At 42.3% G+C, this 27179-nt stretch overlaps 1 protein-coding gene across 2 annotated transcripts; it reads left to right on the top strand.

Moving 5' to 3' along the window:
* Positions 1-334: 334 nt before the first annotated feature.
* LOC135519857 (lactase/phlorizin hydrolase-like) lies at positions 335-21499 on the top strand. 2 transcript variants are annotated; one of them, XM_064945064.1, is made up of 17 exons: positions 335-938; positions 4054-4124; positions 4272-4355; positions 4731-4824; positions 5586-5670; positions 7630-8299; positions 8408-9059; positions 9189-10742; positions 11535-11803; positions 11895-12185; positions 12349-12547; positions 12813-13015; positions 13298-13404; positions 13582-13713; positions 13956-14179; positions 14344-14580; positions 21067-21499. In XM_064945064.1, exons 1-17 carry the CDS (start codon positions 335-337, stop codon positions 21276-21278), a joined length of 5688 nt encoding a protein of 1895 aa, XP_064801136.1. In that variant the 3' UTR covers positions 21279-21499. The 2 variants fall into 2 exon arrangements, with proteins under 2 accessions (XP_064801136.1, XP_064801137.1); XM_064945065.1 differs by having other exon boundaries at positions 341-938; positions 4734-4824.
* The last annotated feature ends 5680 nt before the right edge of the window (positions 21500-27179 follow it).

Genomic DNA, 27179 nt, shown 5'->3' with positions numbered 1-27179 from the left:
TAGAGAAGAAGCCTTGTGAGGTATTGGTCTGTCGCATGCATGAAGCAAATGTTTCAGGGATGTTGGCAAATTACACCTTATAAGGGTTTGATCCAGGTTGTCTGAGCTTCCAGTATATCTGTCAAGTACTATCCAAATAGCGCAGATGAAGGGGAGGAAACAAATATTTTTTTGCAATTGAGCCAAAGCCCCAGAAGTTAAACTGTTATTAACACAACTGCAATATAACTGACATGCGTTATCTAGCATGATTACATAAACGATACAAGAGTTCAATACAGTAAACAGCATTGCTATAAAAGGCTTACTGTGCAGTTCACCTTCCACCACCAAGATGAAGAACCTGGTGCGGGTTCTCTCTCTGTACCTGATGTGCCTCTATGGCTGTCTGTGTCAGGAAGATGACCCACAGGACTTTATGCTTCTAGCAGGCCCTCTCACCAACCACTTGAGGATGGACTTGAGCACTAAACCCATTGATGCCTTTGACTGCAGTCATCCCCTTCCCTTGGGCTCCAGGGCCTACTTCCAGTATCTCCAGAGTCGGGGAGTAACTCATTTCAAAGTTCCCCTGTCCTGGGCTCAACTTTTGCCCACAGGTGACCCCAGCCAGCCCAGTCAGCCTGCATTGTCTTGCTACCGGAACTTCTTGGAACAGCTAGTGGAAGTAGGCCTCAAACCACTTGTTGTCTTGCATCGCTCTGCTTTACCAGAGGCCCTGAGATCCAGGTATGGGGGCTGGGAAAGCGCAGAGCTGCCAGATGTATTTCAGCAATATGCTGAATTTGTTTTTCTGGCGTATGGAGAACTGGCACACTCTTGGGTGACACTGAGCCACATCGAAGAGCTGAGGGATGAGGTGAATCTGCAGCTAAAACACGCTCTCCATGCCCACGCCGACGTGTACCACCTCTACCATCACCTGTTTCCTGGACAAGGTAAACCCTTAATTAGCATGTGGTAGAAGATGTACATTATTCACAGGGTTTTGGGGAACAGTTTACAGAGAACAATTAATTTAAGTCCAATTGCAAGGGAGCCCTGCATGCACACAATTTACAAAATAAAATCACATACAGACACAAAATCACAAACGCAGTTAAGAAAAACAATCACGTTCCTCAGCAAAGAGGTCCACAGTCAACATTTTGAACTGCCCGAGAGGCACTAGTACATCCAGTTGTACTAAACTCTGTAGATTTATGGCACAATGGAGTATGAAGAAACTAAAAGATGAATTACCTAACTGAGGAGACCGAATGGATTTCCAGAGTTAGCCATGCCTTAGACAGGGTATGGCAACTCATAAATCTAAAGGTTATTAACGCTGTTAGGTACATTGGGAGTTTTTTTTAAAGAGAGCTTTATAAATAAAAGAGGGCCAGCCTACTTTCTGGTAAAGAATGCAGTGGTGTGTTGCACCTGTCGCCCGCAATAAATACTCCTACAGTATGTGGGTTTTTATGAAGATTTGTAGTGCTACAAGGTGTTTGAATTGTTTGGAACCGACAAGTGTTCATAGCAAAGCGGTGTTAGGTTTAGACAGATTTTGTAAAAATTGTTTCACAAAATATCAGTCAACCGGATGTGAAAGAGGTCAGTGACTGTGCCTCAATTATGTCCCATCCTTGACTTTTCTAGTACTATCATTCATGTTTGCATGTATATTGTTTTCCTTATCAGGAGAGATTATTTCTGGCCAAGTGTTGTGAATGCCGTTAGATAGCAAAGGTTAGGATCTGGGGAAAAGTGAAACACTGCATGGTCTCTCTCCCTCTCTTATTTATATATATATATATATATATATATATATATATATATATATATATATATATATATATATGCGCTGAATGCACAGAGATGTCAAAATGTGTTTCAAAAATCGTCAGAGTAATTATTTTAACCTAAAGCATTTAATAAAGACATGTATAGTACAATAGTCTGGGGAATGAGAGGGCTACTTACACAGTGTTTGGAAGGGATCACAGCAGTGATTGAAGGAGGGTATGAGGTATGAGTTGAGGTGTTCAAAGGCTCCAGTGCAGGACAGGCTTTTTCTGGGAAGACAAAAAACTGCAGTTTTGTGAAAACCCTGTCAAACTGCAGCAACCTTATCCTTGTTCATATTAATTATATTTAGACTAGATTAGGAAGGGAATTTCCTCTACCCAGACACAGAGACAACAACTGGTAGACAATAGAACTCTCAGGGCTGAGCTTGATTTATGCATGTTTGCATCATGCAGTTCTATGCAACTTTAGGCCTTGTAAAAAATGTACTCAAATCTGTTGTCACTATTATGTTGAATGATTCATTCCAGTTACTTTTGGATTGAAAACGTATATGCAGCCTCGCCAGCCCAATTTTGAATATAAACCAAATTTGACCACATTCACGTTTTCGCCTGACCCACAAATGGACTATAAATACATAACGTTATCAAATTAGTTACCCTGACCAAATGGACAGCGCACATAGGCTGTATGCATCTGCTCTTATTAGTAGCCTACAGTTAATCAGACTGAAAAATTGTCTCATTTTCATCCCATACAGCATGTCAGCTCTCTAATGTTTAGGTGTAGCCTAGGGTGCTGCATCATTTAAATCATGAGTTTTTGCTTTTGTCTGTCCGGAGTGATTATGTGTTTTCATCTTTTCTAAATAAATTCCGGAGGAAAGTGGAAAACCTACTTGAGCGCACGCGAAGTCAACCTCTCTCTTTAATCTCTGTTAATGGATGATGCGATGGAAGCTATCAAATCATTCAGAAATTGATTTTGACATCCCAGAGGAGACCGTCGAAAGTTCTATAAAATCAGCAAGTATTGTTATGTGCACAATTACCTCTGCAAGCTGATTTTAGTTTCCCTTGTCGGCAGAACATTCCCTCTCGTAGAGTCCTCTAAAAGCAAATTGTTGCATGCCCAAAAACACAGTGGTGTTTAAGCCGCTTGAGAACATCCCTGTTTCTTCTAACTTTCTCATTGAATACGCAGACCTTCATCATGATCGATGCAGCTTTTTCCCAGAAACTTGAATCTGATGTGGGCATTTATATGCTGCCTGCTGAACGATCAATGTTCTTCAGGTCACTGTACCCATCTATCGGCCAAGGCTTAGACTTTCCAAAAAGCAGGCCAGGCCAGGAATACAGCTGGCTTGGTGAAAGACTCCTTGTTAACCAAATATACTTTTGATACCAGTTGGTATTGAACACCCTCACCTTTTCATCCTTCTTCATGAAACTGATCTCAGGCAGAGGTCGACCCTCACTTTTAATTCGCACCGTGTACCCCAGAGAATGAAAGGGGTTCTTCAACAAAAAGTCGACAATATTGTCGGCAGCGTTGGCCATTCTGGCGGAGAAATCTCCACACTCGCGCTGGTAGCTAGCTAGCTACTGAAGTTAGCAATGCAAATTTAAATACATTTCACTAACTGGACACAAAATAAAGTAATAAAACCAAGAAATCAATTTATAATATACTTCCTCCGTCTCCTGTAAATTGAAAAAAACTATTTTGAATTGAGTAATATATTTTTTTAAAGCTCAACTATTACTTTTTACTCTTAACCTCTATCCAACAATGTCACCAAACTTTTCAACATATAGAGCCACCTTAATGCTCTGTGGCACAATCCCAATACAACTCACAAGGTTAATTCTCTGATCCTAATTCTATGATTGGATGGAGAACATGTCAGTTCATACTGCAAAAGTTTTGATTGGTTGGAGGACGTCCTCCGGAGGTGGTCATACTTACCATGTATGTCTATGAAAGGTCAATGTAGCCAGAGGATGGAAGATAGCTGTCCTTCGGCTAAACCATGGTGCTACCCCGGACAGTGTTGTTGAAATTACTGTAAACTATCATTGCAAAACAGTGTATTTTAATCATTTTTATATAATTAACATAACCTTTTCAATATTTTACGATTTTAATTTTTTATAAAATTCCACTGAGGAGGATGGTCCTCCCATGGAACTGGATTGCTAACATTGTCACTGTTTTTATAACACATCAGCCCTCTATTCTGTGCTCTCCTCTCAGGCGGCCATGTGTCGATTGGCGTAAGGGCCAGTGATGTTTCCATCCTTTACCAAAGTGAGGCTGCCATTAAGGTATGGGTACAGTACCTTTGACATTTGGACAATTGAATGTGTCACAATGTCAGACTCCAAAGCAAATGTGAAACCTGCACAGGGTTTATACTTTTCCCAAGGCACCCACTGTATTGCTGTGATGGTGATAACATATTTCCCATTCAGGAGTCCCTAGATTTCCTGTCAGTGCAAATTGAATACAACTGTACCTCTAAATCAGACCTGGCAGAGGAACTGAGAAGATTACAGGTAGTTTACTCTTCCATTCTCTGTTAAAGTGTGTCTTAATGAAAGGAAGAAAAGAGCCTTCACATGAAAGTGTATTTTATTACTGTCTTATTAACTTACCAACTTAACTTATCAATTATTAAATGTCTAATTGCCAGTATCCTTGTAAGTTACTGTAAATCTTGTGTGTGGAACTCATAATGTTTTACCCCGAAATGGAAAACTGTGAATAATGTGAGATTTTGTATATACAGTTTGAAGGTTGAAGAGGCTGAATACAGAATGTCCTAATATGATTTCTCTAATTTAGATGAAAACACACAACCATTCATCTGCAACTCATAATTGTCTCATAAAAGCCAGCCCCTGAATGACGATCCCTTTGTCATGTTTTAGAAGGCCAATGGTCAGATACCCATTGTGATTTACAAGATGAATATCAAAGGCTGTTCCTTCAGTCAATTCCAGCCACTCGGTAACATCCTGCAAGGTAAATCATGTGAAGCTGCATAAATGTACACACGCATGCTTTGTAGACCATCAGATTAATCACTGGTGTGATCATACCATTCAACCTCAGTGCGATGGTTACAATTGCATTTGCTTACAGACAGTTCACCCATACTCAAGTCTAGTGTCACATTATAGACATCTCTATACTGTCAAATAAACGTGTTGGTGATGACATCTCAAAAACCAGATAGTGGATTCAAATCAAGAGAGTGATTTGTAGTAGTTACGGTGCCAGAGACCATCATTTTATTGATGTTATCTCCACAAAGATGTTGTCCAATATAAAATGTCATAGTCCAATTTGATTGTAAAGGCATTATGAAATTCTGACTTGTTGTTATCATGGTCCGGAGTACGCTGCAAAGTGCTAGCTAGTTAAAGGGCAATCTGGTATTGGAATAATCCCACCACTTCTTTGGTAAACAGCTCAGGTATATGACTGGAGGAATGTAACTACTAAATGTAACTACTATGCATGCAAGAATTGACCATAGATGAGATCAATTTACAGTTCAGTTTAATGTTTGAAGCTATACAGTTTTCAAACCCTCCACCTCCAGTCTAGCTGTCTCAATTACCATCTCACCTAAAAACTCTGAGCATACCCTTTATAATTAATATATCACTTATGGATTTTGCAAATATAGATCATATAGAATGTAACCCGATGTTCATATCAAATCCTTTATTGAGGAATTTGAAGAACAACCCCCTGTGTGTGGTCTAAAATCATTACAGTTCTGCGAAATGGGGACCTGCAAATTCTGGGATGTGACATGGTTGACTTGTTTGAGGAGCTGGATTTGGTGGACACTCTGAATAGGTACAAATCCACTTGTTGTTTACGTGCACTATTTGGAAATATAGTTATAGATCAAATAGTCTACTATTAGCATAATGGAATATAAAAAGTCTGAATTAACCTTTTGTCTTTTTTGTATTTTAGTGTGAATTCATACACACTGCAGTGCCTTCAGAAAGTATTCACACCCCTTGACTTTTTCCACATTTTGTTGTGTTACAGCCGGACTTTAAAATGTATGAAATTGAGATTTTGTGTCACTGATCTACACACAATACCTCATAATGTCAAAGTGGAAATGCTTACAAATTAATAAAACATGAATAGTTTAAATGGCTTGAGTCAATAAGCATTCAACCCTTTAATTATGGCAAGTTACGTTCAGGAGTAAAAATGTGCTTAACAAGTCACATAATAAATAGCACGGAATCACTCTGTGTGCAAAAATATTGGTTAATATGATTTTTAAATGAGTACCCCATCTCCGAACCCCACACATACAATTATCTGTAAGGTCCCTCAGTTTAGTTTAGTTTATTAATTCGACCATTTAAAAAAACAAGAACACATAAAACTTAAAAGCCATACATGCACATTAATAAAATCATCGAGGATAACACACAATAAAGTCTGGGACTTATTTCCATTGTGGTCCTCTTGAGACAAGATGGCTAGACAAGATCAAAAACAGTATGGCAATGTAGGGGTTATTCATATGGGTACAGAAGACATCAAACATATTTTTACTTTATTTTTAAAGCTGTCCAGAGAGGACGCTGTTTTTTTTCTTCAAATGGTTAGCAAAGAAGGGCACCTATTGGTAAAATTAAACTTTGAATGGTGTATCAATACACCCAGTCACTACAAAGATACAGGCGCCCTTCCTACCTCAGTTGCCGAAGAGGAAGGAACCCGCTCAGGGATTTCACCATGAGGCCAATGGTGATTTTAAAACAGTTACAGAGTTTAATGGCTGTGATAAAAGGAAAGGGAAAGGGGATAACTAGTTGTACAACTGAATGCTTTCCACTGAAATGTGTCTCTGAATCAGAGAGGTGTGGGGGGCTGCCTTAATTCGACATCCACGTTTTTGGCACCCGGGGAACAGTGTGTTAAATGTCTTGCTCAGGGGCAGAATGACAGAGATAACTGAGAATGGATCAACAACACAGGAGTTACTCCACAATATTAACAAAAGTGAGAGAGCAAATTGAAGGAAGCCGATACAGAATATAAAATATTCCACAGCATGCATCCTGTTTCAACAAGGCACTAAAGTAATACTGCAAAAAATGTGGCAAAGAAAGTAATTTTTGGTCATGAATACAAAACGTTATGTTTTGCATCTTCAAGCATGGTGGTGGCTGCATCATGTTATGGGTATGCTTGTCATTGGCAAGGACTTAAGGAGTTTGAGCTAAGCACAGGCAAAATCCTAGAGGAAAACTTGGTTCAGTCTCTTTTCCAACAGACACTGGGAGCCAAATTCAACTTTCAGCAGGACAATTACCTTAAACACAAGGTCAAATATACACTGGAGTTGCTTACCAAGATGACATTGAATGTTAGAGTGGCCAAGTTATGTATCTGACTTAAATTCGCCTGAGAATCTATGGCAAGACTTGAAAATAGCTGTCTAGTAACGATCAACAACCAACTTGACAGAGCTTGAAGAATGTTTTAAAGAATAATCCAGCTCTTATAGAGTTACCCAGAAAGACTCACAACTGTAATTGCTGCCAAAGGCGATTCTAACATGTATTGACTCAGGGGGTTGAATACTTATCTAATCAAGATGTATTAGTATTTTATTTACCACTTTCACATAAGAGTATTTTGTGTAGATTGTTGACAAAAAATGGCAAATCCATTTTAATCCCACTTTGTAACAAAACAAAATGTGTAAAAAGTCAAGGGGTGTGAATACTTTCTTAACGGCACTGTATTTAATGTTGCCCTTCACCTCTCTTGCTCGGCTAGTCTTTCAGATCACACTGGGGATGCACTGTCAGTAAACTACCAGAGAGTGTGGGATAAGTTTGGAACTCAGACCATTTCTGAGCGGGACATCTTCCTGAATGAGTCTTTTCCAGATGGCTTCCAGTGGGCCACTTCCAGTGAGTCCTTTAAAGTCGAGGGTGGCTGGTCTGAGCATGAGAAGGGTGAGACCATTTGGGACCGCTTTGGCCATGAGCACCAAGCCTTTGAGAATCAGACTGCAGACCTGGCTTGTGACAGTTACCATAAAGTCGACTATGACGTCTATCTCCTGAGAGGTCTACTTGTCAAAACCTACCAGTTCTCTATCTCCTGGGCCCGCATTTTCCCCTCTGGCCACTGGGGGAGCCACTCTGAGAAAGGTGCGCTTTACTATGACAGCCTGATCAACGCACTGATAGAGGCGGGTATAGAACCTGCTGTGACCCTGCACCACTGGGATCTTCCCCAGGCACTTCAGGACTATGGAGGCTGGACCAATGTTTCCATTGCAGAAGCCTTTAAAGACTATGCCGACTTCTGCTTCTTCAGGTTTGGAGATAGGGTTAGGACCTGGAACACTTTCAGTAGCCCCTGGGTGATTAGCCATGCTGGGTACGGTACCGGTCAGCATCCCCCTGGAATAAAGAACTATGTGGTTGCCTCCTACCAGGTGAGAGAACTAGCATCACTCTTTTCCCTATAGCCCTTTGTTGACTTTGTGAATTGTAATTATTATTTCTTTGATGATTTTGATCCTTTGTGTGCCCCCCCCCAAAAGGTGACTCACAACATGCTCAAGTCCCACGCTGAAGCATGGCATGTTTACAACGACAAGTACCGGAAGGACCAGGGAGGCAAAGTAGGCATTGCCCTGGACTCCAACTGGGCTGAGCCTCCAAGCTCCTCTTCCAAGCCTGAAGATGTAGTGGCTGCAGACCGCTACCTGCAGTTCATGCTGGGATGGTTCGCCCATCCCATTTTTGTGGATGGGGACTATCCACCCTTGCTAAAGTCTCAGATTGAGCAGAAAAGGCGGAATTGTTCCCTCTCTGTGCCTGCCATACTCCCGTCCTTCACTGCAGCAGAGAGTAAGCGAATTCGCGGAACGGCAGATTTCCTGGGGCTCAACCACTACACCTCTCGCCTGGTCAATGCCAGTGATGGTGGCTGCGTGCCTGGACCAGAGGGGGTGGGAGACTTCAAAGCTCATGTGGACCATGCCTGGCCTTCTACGGAGTCTGACTCGATACACTCTGCACCCTGGGGCCTCCGTAGGCTGCTCAACTATGTTTCTGCGGAGTATCTGAATGTCACTAAGGTGCCTGTCTACATAACTGGAAATGGGATACCCACGGGGTACAGCGGGGACACTATCAATGACACAGAGCGTACAGAGTACTTAAAGGGCTACATCAACGAAGCACTGAAAGGTAAGTCTCTGGAATGTGTTAGATCAGGGGTCACCTTGCCCTGTACAGAAGGAGTGTTTTGAGACTGTTTGTAAGAATGATTGTTTATAAGTATTGTTTACCAGGATGATTTTGGTTGACTTTCAACAGCAATCCATCTGGATGGAGTGGACGTGCAGCGTTTCACTGTGCAGTCACTGATGGATGGGTTCGAGGGGCCAAAGGGCTACAGCCAAAGGTTTGGTTTGCACTATGTCAACTTTGAAGACCCTAACAGGCCCAGAACCCCAAAGCAGTCAGCCTATTTCTACTCTGATATTATCAAGAGAAATGGGTTTTCTGATACAAGAGAAAGAAGTCCACAACAAGAACCAAAGTTTCAAACCGTTGTGCGGCAACCCACTCTGCCCCCGTCCGAGGTTCCCTCCAGATCCAAGGTTGTCTGGGAGAAGTTCTCCAGTCAGTCCAATTTCCAGAGGAAGCTCTACCACTACGGCACCTTTCCAAAGGGCTTCCAATGGGGAGTGACGTCCTCAGCCTATCAAATAGAAGGTGGCTGGAATGTTGACGGAAAGGGTGCAAGTGTATGGGATACCTTCACCCACAAGCCTGGCAGTACTACCGAAGATGCCAATGGTGACATAGCCTGTGACAGTTACCACCGACTAGAGGAAGACCTGTACATGATAAGGGCCCTAAGGGTGAAGACCTACCGATTCTCCCTGTCCTGGTCCAGGATCTTTCCCGATGGTCGGCGCAATTCCTTGAACCAGAAGGGTGTTAACTACTACAACAGGCTCATTAACGGCCTACTAGCTTATAACATAACCCCCATGGTGACACTCTACCACTGGGACCTCCCTCAGGCCCTGCAGGACCTTGATGGCTGGGACAACATCCAGATGGTTGAGATCTTTAACGACTTCTGTGACTTCTGCTTTTTCACCTTTGGGGAGCGAGTAAAGTTTTGGTTGACCTTCAACCAACCCTATACAATTGCCTGGTCAGGATACGGTCTGGGGCAGATCCCACCAAATGTCAGGAAGCCTGGGGATGCACCATATAGAGTCGCTCATAACCTTCTAAAGGCACATGCCACGGTGTACCACACCTATGACAAGAAATACCGCAAATCCCAAGGCGGTCTGGTCTCCATCGCCCTCAACGCAGACTGGGCTGAGCCCAAAGATGTCAACAACCCCCGGGAAGTCATGGCTGCAGACCGTGCCCTGCAGTTTCAGCTTGGCTGGTTCGCTCACCCAATCTTCAAAACCGGTGATTACCCCGACGCCATGAAGTGGCAGGTGGGCAACAAGAGTGAGCTCCAAGGCCTGCCAGGTTCCAGGCTCCCCATGTTCACCAATGATGATAAGGCCTACATCAGAGGTACTGCTGATGTCTTCTGTCTAAATGCTTATACCACTAAGGTGATACGTCAAGTAACTGCCAGGCTTAGTCCTCAGTCCTATTATAATGACCAGGACGTTGGAGAGGTGGAGGAGGGTGATTCCCCCACAACTGCCATCAAAGGGCAGAGGGCTGTAGCATGGGGCTTACGGAGACTCCTCAACTGGATCAAGGAGGAGTACGGAGATCCAGAGATTTATGTCACAGAGAATGGAGTTCCCACGGCTTCAAAGACCACAGTGGATGACACTGACAGAATATTCTACTACAAAACCTACATTGACGAGGCTTTGAAAGGTAAGATCTAATGATATATTTCTGTTAAGAGAATTGTGTTCTCAATGTTCATAAACCAATTCAATTTAACTACTCAGTCTGCTAATCAGGATTTGTAAGATACGGATTGGAATGAAACAGACGGAGGCCCAGCTAAAATAGTCAAAAAGGTTTATTCACGAGAGCGCTGGTCTTTTGTACAAAACCATTCATATTTATACTGGCTTCTTACGCACATACATACACACACAACAGTAGGCCTCCTACGCACATACTGTCCCACAATCCAGCCAACAAAGATTAGGGAGACCTTGGGACCTTGAGATGTACTCCCTGTCCTTTCCCAAATCTCTAGTCAGGTCGGCACCGAATTTTGCTCAAAAATCTTGTCTGTGTTTAAAATACCATAAAGATGTAAACATTAGCTATATTGTTTTACCCTAATTCTGACTAGATCTTCACATGTATTGATTATAATTTTATACAATCTAATCAATTCCATACAATTATATGGTTTCAGGGTGGAATATTCTAATCATTCAATTAACAGATAAATCCCATTAACAATTTCCCTACAAGTTGCTCATTTCACCTTCAAGAGGTGGAGGGAGTTTGGGGGGGGGGCTCGTTGTACTATGTCACTGACTATAATGCCTTTTAATTGCATTGAGGAAATAGTACAGACTGAGCAGAACACCAAGGGGCAAGCAAATGCAACTTACTTTGCTAAGGATTTCCGACATTTGCTGTAAAAAAAAAAGTTTAAAAAAAAGGTAATCTTCCAAAAGTAAATCTTCTCTCATGTCCCCTTAGCCCATGACCTGGATGGTGTGAAGGTGAGGGGTTACAGTGTCTCGTCTCTTATGGACTCTTTTGAGTGGCTCAATGGGTACACAGTGGGCTTTGGTCTCCACCATGTGGACTTTACTCACCCAAGCCGACCCAGGACGCCCAAACGTTCAGCCCACTACTACTATCAAGTCGTGAGGGACAACGGTTTCCCTCAATCGGAGGATGGTACACCCATTTATGGAAACTTCCGTAAAGATTTCATCTGGAGCACAGCGACAGCATCTTACCAGGTGACTGCTCACTGAAAACAATTCCAAAAAGTCAAGTGCCAATAAAAGCACCATGATATGTTTACCTCGTCATTTTATATCTCTTGTCCAGATTGAGGGGGGCTGGAGAGCAGATGGCAAGGGCCTCAGTATCTGGGATAAGTTTGCCCACACTCCTCTTAGAGTGTTCAATGATGACACAGGAGATATTGCCTGTGATAGTTATCATAAGGTGGAGGAGGATGTGGCTATGCTGAGGAGGCTGAAGGTGACCCACTACCGCTTCTCTATATCCTGGTCCAGGGTGCTCCCCGATGGCACCACCAAAAACATCAACGAGGCTGGCCTCAACTACTACCATAGACTGGTTGACGCACTTCTCATTGCCAACATACAGCCTCATGTGAGTTTGGTGGCCATGAAGACATGCTCATGACTGGGATAATATGTAATTCACTATATCAAAGGGAGTTAATTACACAAGCACTTTGAAAAACCTGAATTGACACATTAAACCCCTGAGGTAAATAATTGTTTCCTCTCTTCATGAATGTTCCTCTCTCCAGATTACCCTCTACCACTGGGACCTCCCTCAGGCTCTACAGGATGTGGGGGGCTGGGAGAACGACAGCATCATTGACCGATTCAGGGAATATGCTGATTTTATCTTCACTCACCTTGGAGACAAAGTGAAGTTCTGGATCACCATCAATGAGCCTTACAATATAGCCAATATTGGCCACGGCTATGGAGCTGCCGCCCCAGGTACTACCTCTTTAATCCAGACTAAACAAATACGCATTTGGCTTGTATTTGCCAAACAATTGTTGACTGTTTTCAGCATGTGTCTGTCGTAACAGGAAACAATCGTATCGTTGATATGCTAAATGGCTTCAAAATACAATAGCTTTAAAAAGAGATTCTAAAGCTAAAAAAATCATTTAGACCTCTTAAAAGAACTGTAGAAAGAGATCATATTTATTTAAGTGTCTTCAGGATGCAGTTAAAACAATAATCCTTCTATGGCCAGGCATCAGCTTCAGACCTGGCACACTGCCCTACATAGTGGGCCACAACCTCATCAAAGCCCATGCCGAAGCCTGGCACCTGTACAACGATAACTACCGCACCAAGCAGGGAGGCATTATCTCCATCACCATCAACTCAGATTGGTCAGAGCCACGGAACCCCTACAAGCAGGAGGACGTAGAAGCTGCACGACGCGTTGTTCAGGTACAGTCTAATGCCTCACATTGCATCAGTCATCAAAGTTCTCTCCACTACATCAGTGAAACTTTAGTATCCTGTGTAAAACATAATCGTGTATGTAGAGTTCCTGTACAGCATGTACCACATTTAGCATATTTGGCACAAAAGGCCTCAATAATGGTACAAACAAACATCATACTAAAGAGTTACATGAAGAGTGACCACATTATTCGTCTGTCGTTTCCCAACTTTAAAGCCCCAATGTTCTTATTCAGTAACACTATTGGTTCCTTTCTCCTGTTGCAGTTCTATATCGGCTGGTTTGCCCACCCTATATTCAATGGAGACTACAGTGATACAATGAAGACAATCATTCGAGAGAGGAGCCTAGCATCAGGCCTATCTAAATCACGGCAAGATAAATGTTTATTAGTCGCGCTAATTTTAAAAAGCCATAGAAGAATTTGCATTCATTCTGAGGAAATTGTATGACTCAAACCCTAAATATAAAATAAATAATTAGTGATTCACAGATAACATGCTCTGAACTGGCTATATGATACACATATGGTCAACTGCTTTTTTTACAGGCTTCCTGAGTTTTCTCCTGCAGAGATCCAGAGGGTCAAAGGTACATATGATTACTTTGGGTTCAACCACTACACAACTGTCCTGGCATTCCCTGTTGAGTATGGGAACCTACAGCACTACGATGCAGACAGGTGAGAAATCAGCCACAAGAGCCTATACTATACAGGACATGACTGAAAATATGTATTCATGGTTAGATCAACAACTGGAGATGTGTATATAACTACATGAAGTCAACCTGTAAGGGCTATGTATCATTTATGAATCTATTATAGTTCTTCTGTACGTCCTTGTTTCAAATTGAAGTCCTGTTCCATTTCCAAACACACATTTAGTTCAATTAAATATTCTGTCATTTTACTGTGTGTATTAGGGGCGCTGGAACGATTGCTGATCGCACCTGGCTGGACTCTGGCTCTGGCTGGCTGAAGGTTTCCCCATTTGGATTCCGCAAGATCCTCAACTTCATCAAGGAGGAGTACGGCGACCCACCCATCATCATCACAGAGAATGGGATCTCGGCGCGAGGGCCAGTGGATCTGAACGATGTCCACAGGATTCACTACTATGAGAATTACATCAATCAGGTCCTCAAAGGTAATATGCCTCAATAGCAATTCACTATTTATATATTGACAGTATGAAATATAATTTACAAGTGAAACACCATCTTTAATGTTTTGGAAAACATTGCCACAACCTAATGAAATGTTCTGTGAACCTTTATAGAGCCAAATTTGGGTTTTCTCCTCTCTTTTCAGCATATTTGCTGGATGGGGTGGATATTCGAGGCTACACAGCCTGGTCTCTGATGGACAATCTAGAGTGGGCCACTGGCTTCTCAGAGAGATTCGGCCTGTTCTATGTGAACCGTTCTGACTCCAAACTTACACGAGTAGCCAAGAACTCTGTTGCCCGCTATGCCACCATCATCACCTGCAATGGATTCCCTGACCCCACTCTGGGGCCTCACGAGTGTTTGAATCCCGAGCCCGAAGGTAGAGTGACAACATTTTCTATCTCAGTGGATGCAACACTGTTGCACGCAGTGCTTTTCAGTTGGAAAAAGCACATTTAAAGTGATTGATAATTCTGTATGTTTTACACACACACCATACCTGCGAACCATAAAAGTTATCACACAATATTAAAAAAAGACAGAAAGTGATTAGAAGGGTTTTTATAAACTCCTTAAACGTTTTTTTAAAGAGGAGTTTACCCATTTTGAACTTTGCACTGCTTAAGTGCAGTGGTCATTGTAAACAAAAGGATGCCATTATGTTATCAAAGCACAAGGAGAGGTACAGAGTGGCAGACAGGCTCGTGGTCAAGGCAGGCAGAGTGGTCAGGCAGGCAGGTACAGAGTCCAGAAACAGGCATGGGTCAAAACCAGGTGGACTAGAAAAAGGAGAATAGCAAAAAGGAGTACGGAAAAAACACGCTGGTTGACTTGACTAAACATACAAGACGAACTGGCACAGAGAGACTGGAAACACAGGAATAAATACACTGGGGAAAATAAGTCACACCTGGAGGGGGCGGAGAAAATCACAGGAACAGGTGAAACAGATCAGGGCGGGACATATGCTTTATGTTCATATCTGGCATATTTTTTTTGTGTGTCAGAAAACTTAAAGTATTTACTACTCTATTCCCATAGAGAAAGTAGTCCCGAGATTAATAGATAAACAGTGGCTTGCGGAGGTATTCAACCCCCTTGGCATTTTTCCTATTTTGTTGCCTTACGACCTGGAATTAAAATAGATTTTTGGTGGGGTTGTATCATTTGATTTACTGAAGTTGCAAAATATTTTTTATTGTGAAACAAACGAGAAATAAGACAAAAAAACACTATTCACCCCCCAAAAGTCAATACTTTGTAGAGCCACCTTTTGCAGCAATTACAGCTGCAAGTCTCTTGGGGTATGTCTCTATAAGCTTGGCACATCTAGCCCCTGGGATTGTTGCCCATTCTTCAAGGCAAAACTGCCCCAGCTCCTTCAAGTTGGATGGGTTGCGCTGGTGTACAGCAATCTTGTCAAGGATCCCTCCGGAACTTTCATTACGCACACCTGGCCTCTATTCCCAGTGATTAGTAATTGTATAAGTGTGCCCTTGGTTTACCAGTGTCCGGTTGATTATTGTTACTATGTCCGCTGGTGCGTGTGAGTACCTGTGCTGTGTGTTTTGGCTTTCGTGCCATTGTGGATTGTGCAGATGATTACGGGTCTCGTCACATGTGTTAATCATTGTGCACGTGTGTTATTTATTCAAGGTACTCCTCTTTCTTTTGTTTGGGTTTCAACCCTGTGTTTTCGTATAGTGTTTGTTTGGTCTTTGTTCACGTGTCTTTACACGGCACGCCGTAATTTGGTTAAATTAAAAAAACCTATTATGCATTCCTGCGCTTGTCTCCCGAATTATTCATACAAACGTGACAGAATAATCAACCATTAAGGGAGACAGCGGGAATGGCCCGTCCGACGACGCTGCAACTGGGCCATCCGCCGCTACTTCGGCAGATGCAACTTCGGCAGCTGCAACTGGCCCGTCCGACGTCGCCACAGTGGGTCGGTCTGACAACACAACTTCAGCAGCTGCAACTGGCCCATCCGACGCCGCCTCAACCGGTCCGTCCAACGCCACTGCTACTGGTCCGTTTGATGCCGCCGAAACTTCGGCAGCGGAAACTGGTCCATCCGACTATAAAGTAACTTCGGCAGCTGCATTGGGTCCTGATCGACCCGCACTGCATTCCTGTGATCACCCTTGAGGCTGGTGTCGTTGTGCTGTTGGTGTAGTACTGTCACCGATCCCTCTGGAACTTTCATTATGCACACCTGGCCCCTATTCCCAGTGATTAGTAATTGTAAACTCAGCAAAAAAAGAAATGTCCTCTCACTGTCAACTGTGTTTATTTTCATGTGTAAATATTTGTATTAACATAATAAGATTCAACAACTGAGACATAAACTGAACAAGTTCCACAGACATGTGACTAACATACATTGAACAATGTGTCCCTGAACAAAGGGGGGGTCAAAATCAAAAGTAGCGGTCGGTATCTGGTGTGGCCACCAGCTGCAATAAGTACTGCAGTGCATCTCTTCCTCATGGACTGCACCAGATTTGCCTGTTCTTGGTGTGAGATGTTTCTCCACTCTTCCACCAAGCACCTGCAAGTTCCCAGACATTTTTTGCCGGAATGGCCCTCACCCTCCGATCCAACAGGTCCCAGTCATGCTCAATGGGATTGAGATCCGGACACTTCGCTGGCCATGGCAGAACACTGACAGTCCTGTCTTACAGGAAATCATGCACAAAACAAGCAGTATGGCTGGTGGCATTGTCATGCTCTGCAGGGTCATGTCAGGAAGAGCCTACAGGAAGGGTACCACATGAGGGAGGAGAATGTTTTCCCTGTAATGCACAGCATTGAGATTGCCTGCAATGACAACAAACTCAGTCTGATGATGCTGCCACACACCGCCCCAGACCATGACAGACCCTCCACCTCCAAATCTATCTCGCTCCAGAGTACAGGTCTCTGTGTAACCCTCATTCATTCAATGATAAACGCAAATCCGACCATGACCCCTGGTGAGACAAAACCGTGTCTTGTCAGTGAAGTGCACTTTTTGCCAGTCCTGTCTGGTCCAGCGACGGTGGGTTTGTGCCCATAGGCAACATTGTTTCCGGTGATGTCTGGTGAGGACCTGCCTTACAACAGGCCTACAAGCCCTCAGTCCAGCCTCTCTCAGCCTATTGCGGACAGTGTGAGCACTGATGGAAGGATTGTGCGTACCTGGTGTAACTCGGGCAGTTGTTGTTGCCATCCTGTACCAGTCCCGCAGGTGTGATGTTCAGATGTACCGATCCTGTGCAGGTGTTGTTGCACATGGTCTGTCACTGCGAGGACGATCAGCTGTCCGTCCTGTCACCCTGTAGCACTGTCTTAGGCCCTGGCCGCATCTGCAGTCATCATGCCTCCTTGCAGCATGCCTAAGGCACGGTCACGCAGATGAGCAGGGACTCTGGGCATCCTTCTTTTGGTGTTTTTTCAGAGTCAGTAGAAAGGCCTCTTTTTCGTGTCCTACGTTTTCATACCTGTGACCTTAATTGACTCAAATTATGTCAATTAGCCTATCAGAAGCTTCTAAAGCCATGACATCATTTTCTGGAATTTTCCAAGCTGTTTAAAGGCACAGTCAACTTAGTGTATGTAAACTTCTGACCCACTGGAATTGTGATACAGTGAATTATAAGTGAAATAATCTCTGTAAACAATTGTTGGAAAAATTATGCACAAAGTAGATGTCCGAACCGACTTGCCAAAACTATAGTTTGTTAAACAAGACATTTGTGGAGTGGTTGAAAAATGAGTTTTAAATGACTCCAACCTAAGTGTATGTAAACTTTTGACTTCAACTGGAGCTTTTTCCTTAATGGCCAAAAAGATCAATGTTAGTCTCATCTGACCAGAGTACCTTCTTCCATATGTTTGGGGAGTCTCCCACATGCATTTTGGCAAACACTAAATGTGTTTGCTCATATTTTTCTTTAATCAATTGCTTTTTTCTGGCCACTCTTCGCTAAAGCCCAGCTCTGTGGAGTGTACGGCTTAAAGTTGTCCTATAGACAGATACTTCAATCTCCGCTGTGGAGCTTTGCAGCTCCTTCTGCGTTATCTTTGGTCTCTTTGTTGCTTCTCTGATTGATGCCCTCCTTGCCTGGTCCGTGAGTTTTGGTGGGTTTGTTGTGGGGGCATATTCTTTCCATTTCTTAATAATGGATTTAATGGTGTTCCGTGGGATGTGCAAAGTTTCGGATATTTTTTTGTAACCCAACCCTGATCTGTACTTCTCCACAACTTTGTCCCTGACCTGTTTGGAGAGCTCCTTGGTCTTCATGGTGCCGCTTGCTTGGTGCCTTTCAGAACAGGTGCAAATATACTGAGCTCATGTGACAGATCATGTGACACTTAGATTGCACACAGGTGGACTTTATTTAACTAATTATGTGACTTCTGAAGGTAATTGGTTGCACCAGATCTAATTATGGGGCTTCATAGCAAAGGGGGTGAATACATACTGTGTGCATGCACTACTTTTCCATATATATATATATATATATATATATATATATATATACAGTGCCTTGCGAAAGTATTCGGCACCCTTGAACTTTGCGACCTTTTGCCACATTTCAGGCTTCAAACATAAAGATATAAAACTGTATTTTTTTGTGAAGAATCAACAACAAGTGGGACACAATCATGAAGTGGAACGACATTTATTGGATATTTCAAACTTTTTTAACAAATCAAAAACGGAAAAATTGGGCGTGCAAAATTATTCAGCCCCCTTAAGTTAATACTTTGTAGCGCCACCTTTTGCTGCGATTACAGCTGTAAGTCGCTTGGGGTATGTCTCTATCAGTTTTGCACATCGAGAGACTGAATTGTTTTCCCATTCCTCCTTGCAAAACAGCTCGAGCTCAGTGAGGTTGGATGGAGAGCATTTGTGAACAGCAGTTTTCAGTTCTTTCCACAGATTCTCGATTGGATTCAGGTCTGGACTTTGACTTGGCCATTCTAACACCTGGATATGTTTATTTTTGAACCATTCCATTGTAGATTTTGCTTTATGTTTTTGATCATTGTCTTGTTGGAAGACAAATCTCAGTCCCAGTCTCAGGTCTTTTGCAGACTCCATCAGGTTTTCTTCCAGAATGGTCCTGTATTTGGCTCCATCCATCTTCCCATCAATTTTAACCATCTTCCCTGTCCCTGCTGAAGAAAAGCAGGCCCAAACCATGATGCTGCCACCACCATGTTTGACATTGGGGATGGTGTGGTCAGGATGATGAGCTGTGTTGCTTTTACGCCAAACATAACGTTTTGCATTGTTGCCAAAAAGTTCAATTTTGGTTTCATCTGACCAGAGCACCTTCTTCCACATGTTTGGTGTGTCTCCCAGGTGGCTTGTGGCAAACTTTAAACAACACTTTTTATGGATATCTTTAAGAAATGGCTTTCTTCTTGCCACTCTTCCACAAAGGCCAGATTTGTGCAATATACGACTGATTGTTGTCCTATGGACAGAGTCTCCCACCTCAGCTGTAGATCTCTGCAGTTCATCCAGAGTGATCATGGGCCTCTTGGCTGCATCTCTGATCAGTCTTCTCCTTGTATGAGCTGAAAGTTTAGAGGGACGGCCAGGTCTTGGTAGATTTGCAGTGGTCTGATACTCCTTCCATTTCAATATTATCGCTTGCACAGTGCTCCTTGGGATGTTTAAAGCTTGGGAAATCTTTTTGTATCCAAATCCGGCTTTAAACTTCTTCACAACAGTATCTCAGACCTGCCTGGTGTGTTCCTTGTTCTTCATGATGCTCTCTGCGCTTTTAACGGACCTCTGAGACTATCACAGTGCAGGAGCATTTATACGGAGACTTGATTACACACAGGTGGATTGTATTTATCATCATTAGTCATTTAGGTCAACATTGGATCATTCAGAGATCCTCACTGAACTTCTGGAGAGAGTTTGCTGCACTGAAAGTAAAGGGGCTGAATAATTTTGCACGCCCAATTTTTCAGTTTTTGATTTGTTAAAAAAGTTTGAAATATCCAATGAATGTCGTTCCACTTCATGATTGTGTCCCACTTATTGTTGATTCTTCACAAAAAAATACAGTTTTATATCTTTATGTTTGAGGCCTGAAATGTGGCAAAAGGTCGCAAAGTTCAAGGGGGCCGAATACTTTCGCAAGGCACTGTATATATATATATATTTGTTTTAAACAAGTTATTTCTTTCATTTCACTTCACAAATTTGGACTGTTTTGTGTATGTCCATTACATGAAATCCAAATAAAAATCAATTTAAATTACAGGTTATAATGCAACAAAATAGGAAAAATGCCAAAGGGGATGAATACTTTTGCAATGCACTGTATGCACTGATATCAGGGGCAGCAGGTAGCAGGTGGTGCAAATACACAGGCTAATAAGGTGAAAATCTGTCAATGTGCCCTTGAACACATTGTTTTACAGGGTCAGCCATAGTAGTACAGCAACCCTGGATACAACAGGTTAAGCAACAACCTTAAGTAAGCATTTCACGATAAGGCCTGTTGTATTCGGCGCATGTGACATATACAATTTTTATTCATTTTTTTCCTAACCCTAAATTTGCTCCAGGGGTGCTGTACTACTATGGCTGACCCTGTAAAACAACACATTTGACAGCACCTCTCCCGTGTATGCGACAATAAATCATGTATTTGTTTTGCAACAAAAGGACTATCTCCTTAAATGTTTCCTTGTCGTGTTGTGATGCATTTTCATAAAAGTAATGACGCCCTTTTTTTTGTTTACAAGGAAGTTCAGAATGGGGAAATGCTCTTGATTGTCAATCTTACCACCTTACACCTGAACATGTTGTCTGATTAATTTCAATGAATTTATTCTCTTACCCCAGGAACGAGTGCACCCTCCACCACCTCGCCTATCTTATCAGTCGAGAACGTGAGCTTCCTCGGTATGGAGCTGTCATCGGGCAGTGCTGAGGTAGCCCTCTACAGCATCTTTGCTCTCTCCATTACGGGTGTCCTCTCAGTCATCGCTGTAACCTATCTGTACCGGAAGTCAGACAGATCCTCTGTGGAATCTGTGAGGATGGAGACACTCTGAACACATAAGGAGTGCGAGAAGGCTCGTCCCCATCCAACATAAATGTCTCATTGTCTCTGTTTTTAAAATAATCTGTCAATACTCTACCTGAAAAGTGCCTGTCTATTTGTGGTATAGGAAAAATAGTTGTTGCTTATATATCTGATGAATCATTAGTGTCTGCACCAAACGTTGCCTTCACTTGTTATTTTAAGAAATAAAGGACTAACTTTTGAAGCATTTCCAGTCTATGGTCATTATCATCAGTCGTCCAATAGAGGACGCTGTTTTATCAGATTCTCTGGTCTTTAGATTAAATTGGGTGTTTATAATACAGTTGTTCCTCCTTTAATGTATATACTCGATTTCATCAACACAATCAGAAGGCATTTTAGTCAGTAACATTCTACAAAGTCCCAGGTCCCCCTCCCAACACCAATAAAGGTGCAATGCAAAACATGTAGGCATTGATGTCTACAAAATATATTTATTAGTCAAGCAACTAAACAGCTAAACCATAATTTAAATGTCAGACAGGATTGTGTCGAGGCACAGATCTAGGGAAGCGTACCCAAACATTTCTGCAGCATTGAAGGTTTCCCAAGAACGCAGTGCTCTATATCATTCTTAAATAGAAGACATTTGGAACCACCGAGATTCTTCCTAGAGTTGGCTGCCCAGCCAAACTGAGCAATCGGGGGAGAAGAGCCTTGGTCAGGGAAGTGACCAAGAACCCGATGGTCACTCTAACAGAGCTCCAGAGTTCCTCTGTGGAGATGGGAGAGCCTTCCAGAAGGACAACCATCTCTGCAGCCCTCCACCAGGTGGTAGAGTGGCCAGCCGGAAGCCAAAACACACTCAGACCATCTGAAACAAGATTCTCTGGTCTGATGAAACCAAGATTGAACTCTTTGGCCTGAATGCCAGCGTCACGTCTGGAGGAAACCTGCCACCCTATGGTGAAGCATGGTGGTGGCAGCATCATGCTGTTGGGATGTTTTTCAACAGCAGGGACTGGGAGACTAGTCAGGATTGAGTTAATGATGAACGGAGCAAAGTACAAAGAGATCCTTGATAAAAATCTGCTCCAGAGCATTCAAGACCTCAGACTGGGGTGAAGGACAACGACCCTAAGCATTCAGCCAAGACAACGCAGGAGTGACTTTGGGACAAGTCTCTGAATATCCTTGAGTGGTCCAACCAGAGCCTGGACTTGAACCTGATCAAACATCTCTGGAGAGACCTGAAAATAGCTGTGCAGCGATGCTCCCCATCCAACGTGACAGAGCTTGAGAGGATCTGCAGAGAAGAATGGGAGAAACTCCCCAAATAAAGTTGTGCCAAGCTTGTAGCATCATACCCAAGAAGACTCGAGGCTGTAACAAAGTACCGTGCTTCAACAAGGTACTGAGTAAAGAGTATGAATACGTATGTAAATGTACTAAATCACCACAATATCTCTGGGAAAGCGAGTGATAAGCTCTGTTTGTATACTATCTGTAGGAACAAACAAATGTGTATGATGAGATCCCTAGGGAGGATATTAAATATTTCCATACTTGAAAATGGTATACAAGGTATACATGATGTAAATAATGATGATTGTAAAACCGAGGGTATTGTCTTGAAATTGGCCGCATTAAAGAAAGCATCTAGAATAATGTGTCTTTTAAAATAATCTGTAATACTAAAAATACATTTAATGAATAAATCATTATAAATGCGTATAAATGTTTAAATGCTTAAGACATTATTATAAATGCTAAAAGTTCAAATTAATTGTATAAATGTTCCAAAATACTTATTATTAATAGTTTATTATATTATTAATAGTTTATTAATAATATAATAAACTATTAATTAATGTTTGTTGCCAAAGTATTACCAAAGTGCTATTAAGCTCAATCAATTTTATCAATTTTGTCACTGATACCTGTACTTGGCATACCTTTGTTTTGGGATATTTCCAACCTAAACTGTGTTTATCCCTCCTATTTGGGTTCAGAGTTCCAGCTGTGTACGTTCAAGCATGCATACAGAATGTGTGTTTACACTGTAGTAGCGCTTCAAGTCTATTATTTCGACCTCTGCAAATGTAGAGGGCAGTAATATTTGACATGTGCATATACAGTATATATCATATTATAAATACCTAACATGCGACTCGTAATAAGACACAAGGCCTTGGCCTAGTGTCGTCTGGGTTAGGGAGGGTTTGGCCGGCAAGGGATATGTTTGTCTCATTGCGCACTAGCGACTCCTGTGGTGGGCAGGGCGCAGTGCACGCTGACCAGGTTGCTTGGTATATGGTGTTTCCTCCGACACATTGGTGCAGCAGGCTTCCGGGTTGGATGCGCGCTGTGTTAAGAAGCAGTGCGGCTTGGTTGGGTTGTGTTTCGGAGGAGGCATGGCTCTCGACCTTCGCCTCTCCCGAGCTCGTACGGAAGTTGTAGGGATGAGACAAGACAGTAACTACTAACAATTGGATACTACGAAATTGGGGAGAAAAAGGTGGTAAAAATAATAAAATAAAAGAAATAATACATTTAAAAAATAAGACACAAGGCCTATTCAAATTTGTATCTGATGCCATAAAGTTGAGTTACAGTAATAGGCAATCAATAAATATCTGAGAATGGAATTGTAAATACATGAATTTAATTACTTTGTAAAATGAACGAATTCACATAAGACATGAAGCTTAAGTTACAAAGCAATAATTACAATAACAAAGCAAGGCATGATCCGAGAGACAAAGAGAGAAATCATAGCCTGAAAGGACATGCACCAAAAGAAAGGGGTAGTGGAGAGAAAGAAAGAAAGAAAGAAAAAAGAAAGAGTCTCTCACCATAGCAGATCAGGAAGAAAAATAAGAAACAACAATGAATCCAATACCCTTTTACATTTTTTTATTTATTTAACTAGGCAAGTCAGTTCAGAACAAATTCTTATTTACAATGACGACTAGGGCATACGCATCTGGGTTGTTTGGATTCAAAATCTGAGTTGTTGACCAATAGTATTACTGTAAAGTTAACCTCCAATCAGATATTAGTTATATGATTCCTAAGACAACACAGAGGAAATTATTGCATACAGTTGGTAAGAAGAGTCACTTCAGGGGTCGGGTTGCCCTACACCAATATATATACTTCTGAGGCCCTTCAGAGCCACTCAAGGTTGCAACTATCATTACAAGCACCATAAGCCATTGAATCATTGGAGAACTGCTACATGTAATGATTATGTAGCGAGCCGTGTGTGTGTCAGAGTTCAAGTTAGTAAAAAAACACCATTATAAAAGGCGAGCACTGTGTGGACTTCCACTATAACCAAGATGAGATCCCTAGGGAGGATTCCGTCTCTGTATCTGCTGTGTCTCTATGGCTGCCAATGTCAAGTGGAAGATGACCAACAAGACTTCATGCTTCTTGCAGGACCCCTGACCAATCACTTAGTAAGAGACCTGAGCACCAAGCCTTTAGCCATTTAATCAGTGATTGATGCCTTTGACTGCAGTCATCCCCTTCCTGAGGGCTTCAGGGCCTACTTCCAGTACCTGGGTAACTCACGTTAAAGTGTCCCTATCCTAGGAACACCTTTTGCCCTAGCCTAGGCAGATGATAGTGGGTGCTAGATCTGCACCATCGTCTAGGATTGATGTGCCCAGCTGGTAATGCACTTGTGTTCCCCTTGGAGTGGCTCATAAATAAAGCATTTGCCGTTAGCTTTAATGGCGGTCCGTCTGAAAAACAACTGGAAAAATATGTACTGTCTTATTAAAACACAATTTTCCACCACCACCATGCTTTTTCAGCCTGAATGGAGGATGCTTTATGTACGCGACGGTCCACAGGGGACATGAGTGTATTACCGGTTGGGCACATCTATCCTAGACAATATTGCAGATCTAGCGCCCACTATCTGCGGCCTAGGCTACTTTTGCCCACATGTGACCCCAGCCAACCCAGTCAGTCTGCATTGTCCTGCTACAAAGGTAAGAGGTGAATATTTAAAGAGTGTATGGAGGACACAGGGCCAACATGTATTGCCTATTGTCTTTTATCACATTTTAGAATTCATAGAGATGACAGATGTGTCATACTCAGGTTGTTAACAGTACATAATATGAACATTTATAATGCTATTTATTTGCAAGGTGCAAAGTACACTGAACAAAACTATAAACACAACATGCATAGTGTTGGTCCCATGTTTCATGAGCAGCAATTAGAGATCCCAGAAATGTTCCATACCCACAAAAAAAACATTTGTGCACAAATGTGTTTATATCCCTGTTAGTGAGCATTTATCCTTTGCCAAGATAATTCATCCATCTGACAGGTGTGGCGTATCAAGACACTGATTAAACAGCATGATCATTACACAGGTGCACCTGTGTCTCAAGTTTTGAGGGAGCGTGCAATTGGCATGCTGACTGCAGGAATGCCCACCAGAGCTGTTGCCAGAGCATTGAATCTTCATTTCTCTACCAACGGCGTTTTAGAGAATTTGGTAGTACGTCCAACCGGCCTCACAACCGCAGACCACGTGTATGGCGTTGTTGTGGGCGAGTGGCTTGCTGATGTCAGCATTGTGAACAGAGTGCCCCATGGTGGCGGTGGGGTTGTGGTATGTCCAGACATAAGCTATGGACAACGAATACAATTGCATTTTATCGATGTCAATTTGAATGCACAAAAAATGCCGTGAGGCTCATCTTTTTTTAAGGCGTCTGTGACCAACAGATGTATATCTGCATTCCCAGTCATGTGAAATCCATACATTAGGGCCTAATGAATTTATTTCAATTGACTGATTTCCTCATAGAAACTGTAACTCCGTAAAATGTTGCGTTTATATTTTTGTTCAGTTTATGGCTCTGGCTAGGGCTGTGTCCTACTCATGGACCTTAAAGGTGCATTATGTAGAATTTTTGCATTATAATGTCCATAATATATCTGCATTAATAGTGGAATGATAGTGTTACACATTTTTAATTTTTTTTTAATGCTTTTGGCCTTTTACAAAATTGAGTTGAGATTTCCAGTTTTCCCATTGGTCAACAAAATTCAGTGTGTCTCTCGCTTCCGAGTTGGAGTGCTGCAGCCTCCCTCTTTGAGCAGGGTCACTCGGAGTCGTGGTTATCTTCTTCCTGAGCGCAATCAACAATGTCAGATTTCAGGCAAGCGTCCAGCCCCACTGGTTGCGGATACAGGGACCAAAAAAAAGAAGTTCAACAAAGCGACTAAATGATAAGGCTTGTGGGAAAAAATGAGTAAATTTGGGTAACAATTTTAAATCACTGGAGAGAAGTTATGGCCCTAAAAGGGCTGAAGCCTGATGCAGAGATGGCCTGTTTTCTGCTTGACAGGTAACATTACCAAGACGTTGTGCCAGCTACAGTAGCGAGCTAATGTTATCTGTGATATTTGTGAATGGAATGTAAAACCAGTGAGGATATTGACATAAGCATGTGTTTTTGAGCATAATGATCATTTAGAACCTACGTACATTTTGCATTGGCGGCGAGCTAACGTTTCATGTGCATTTCTCTGTTTGAGAGTGATCGAACTGTAATGGTGCTCAGCTGTAACCTTAGCAGCTGCAATGGTGCTTGGCAGTATAGTTGCCTCACCTTTTTGAGGCTTCCAAGTGACTTACATTCTTACAGAACATTACTGAAACAATGTTAGCTAGCTAACATTATGCAGCTTGGTAGAGAGTTGACGAGCAAGCTCACTTGTTAGGTTTTGTGACACACATTAGCAAGCTAGCTAGATATAATAATGGGACATGCTCAAAATGTAATTAATCAACTTCGAGTTAGGAAAAGGCCCCACCACAATCCACTCCAAGGAAAGTGTTACCTCTGCCTGCTTTATCAAGCATTGGAGCACCACACTGTCAGATAGGTGAGAA

The sequence above is a fragment of the Oncorhynchus masou genome, chromosome 29 (genome assembly GCF_036934945.1).
Source record: "Oncorhynchus masou masou isolate Uvic2021 chromosome 29, UVic_Omas_1.1, whole genome shotgun sequence".
Lineage (NCBI taxonomy): Eukaryota > Metazoa > Chordata > Actinopteri > Salmoniformes > Salmonidae > Oncorhynchus > Oncorhynchus masou.
The sequence above is the reverse complement of the archived record's forward strand: the minus strand, read 5'-3'. Positions and strand labels throughout refer to the sequence as shown.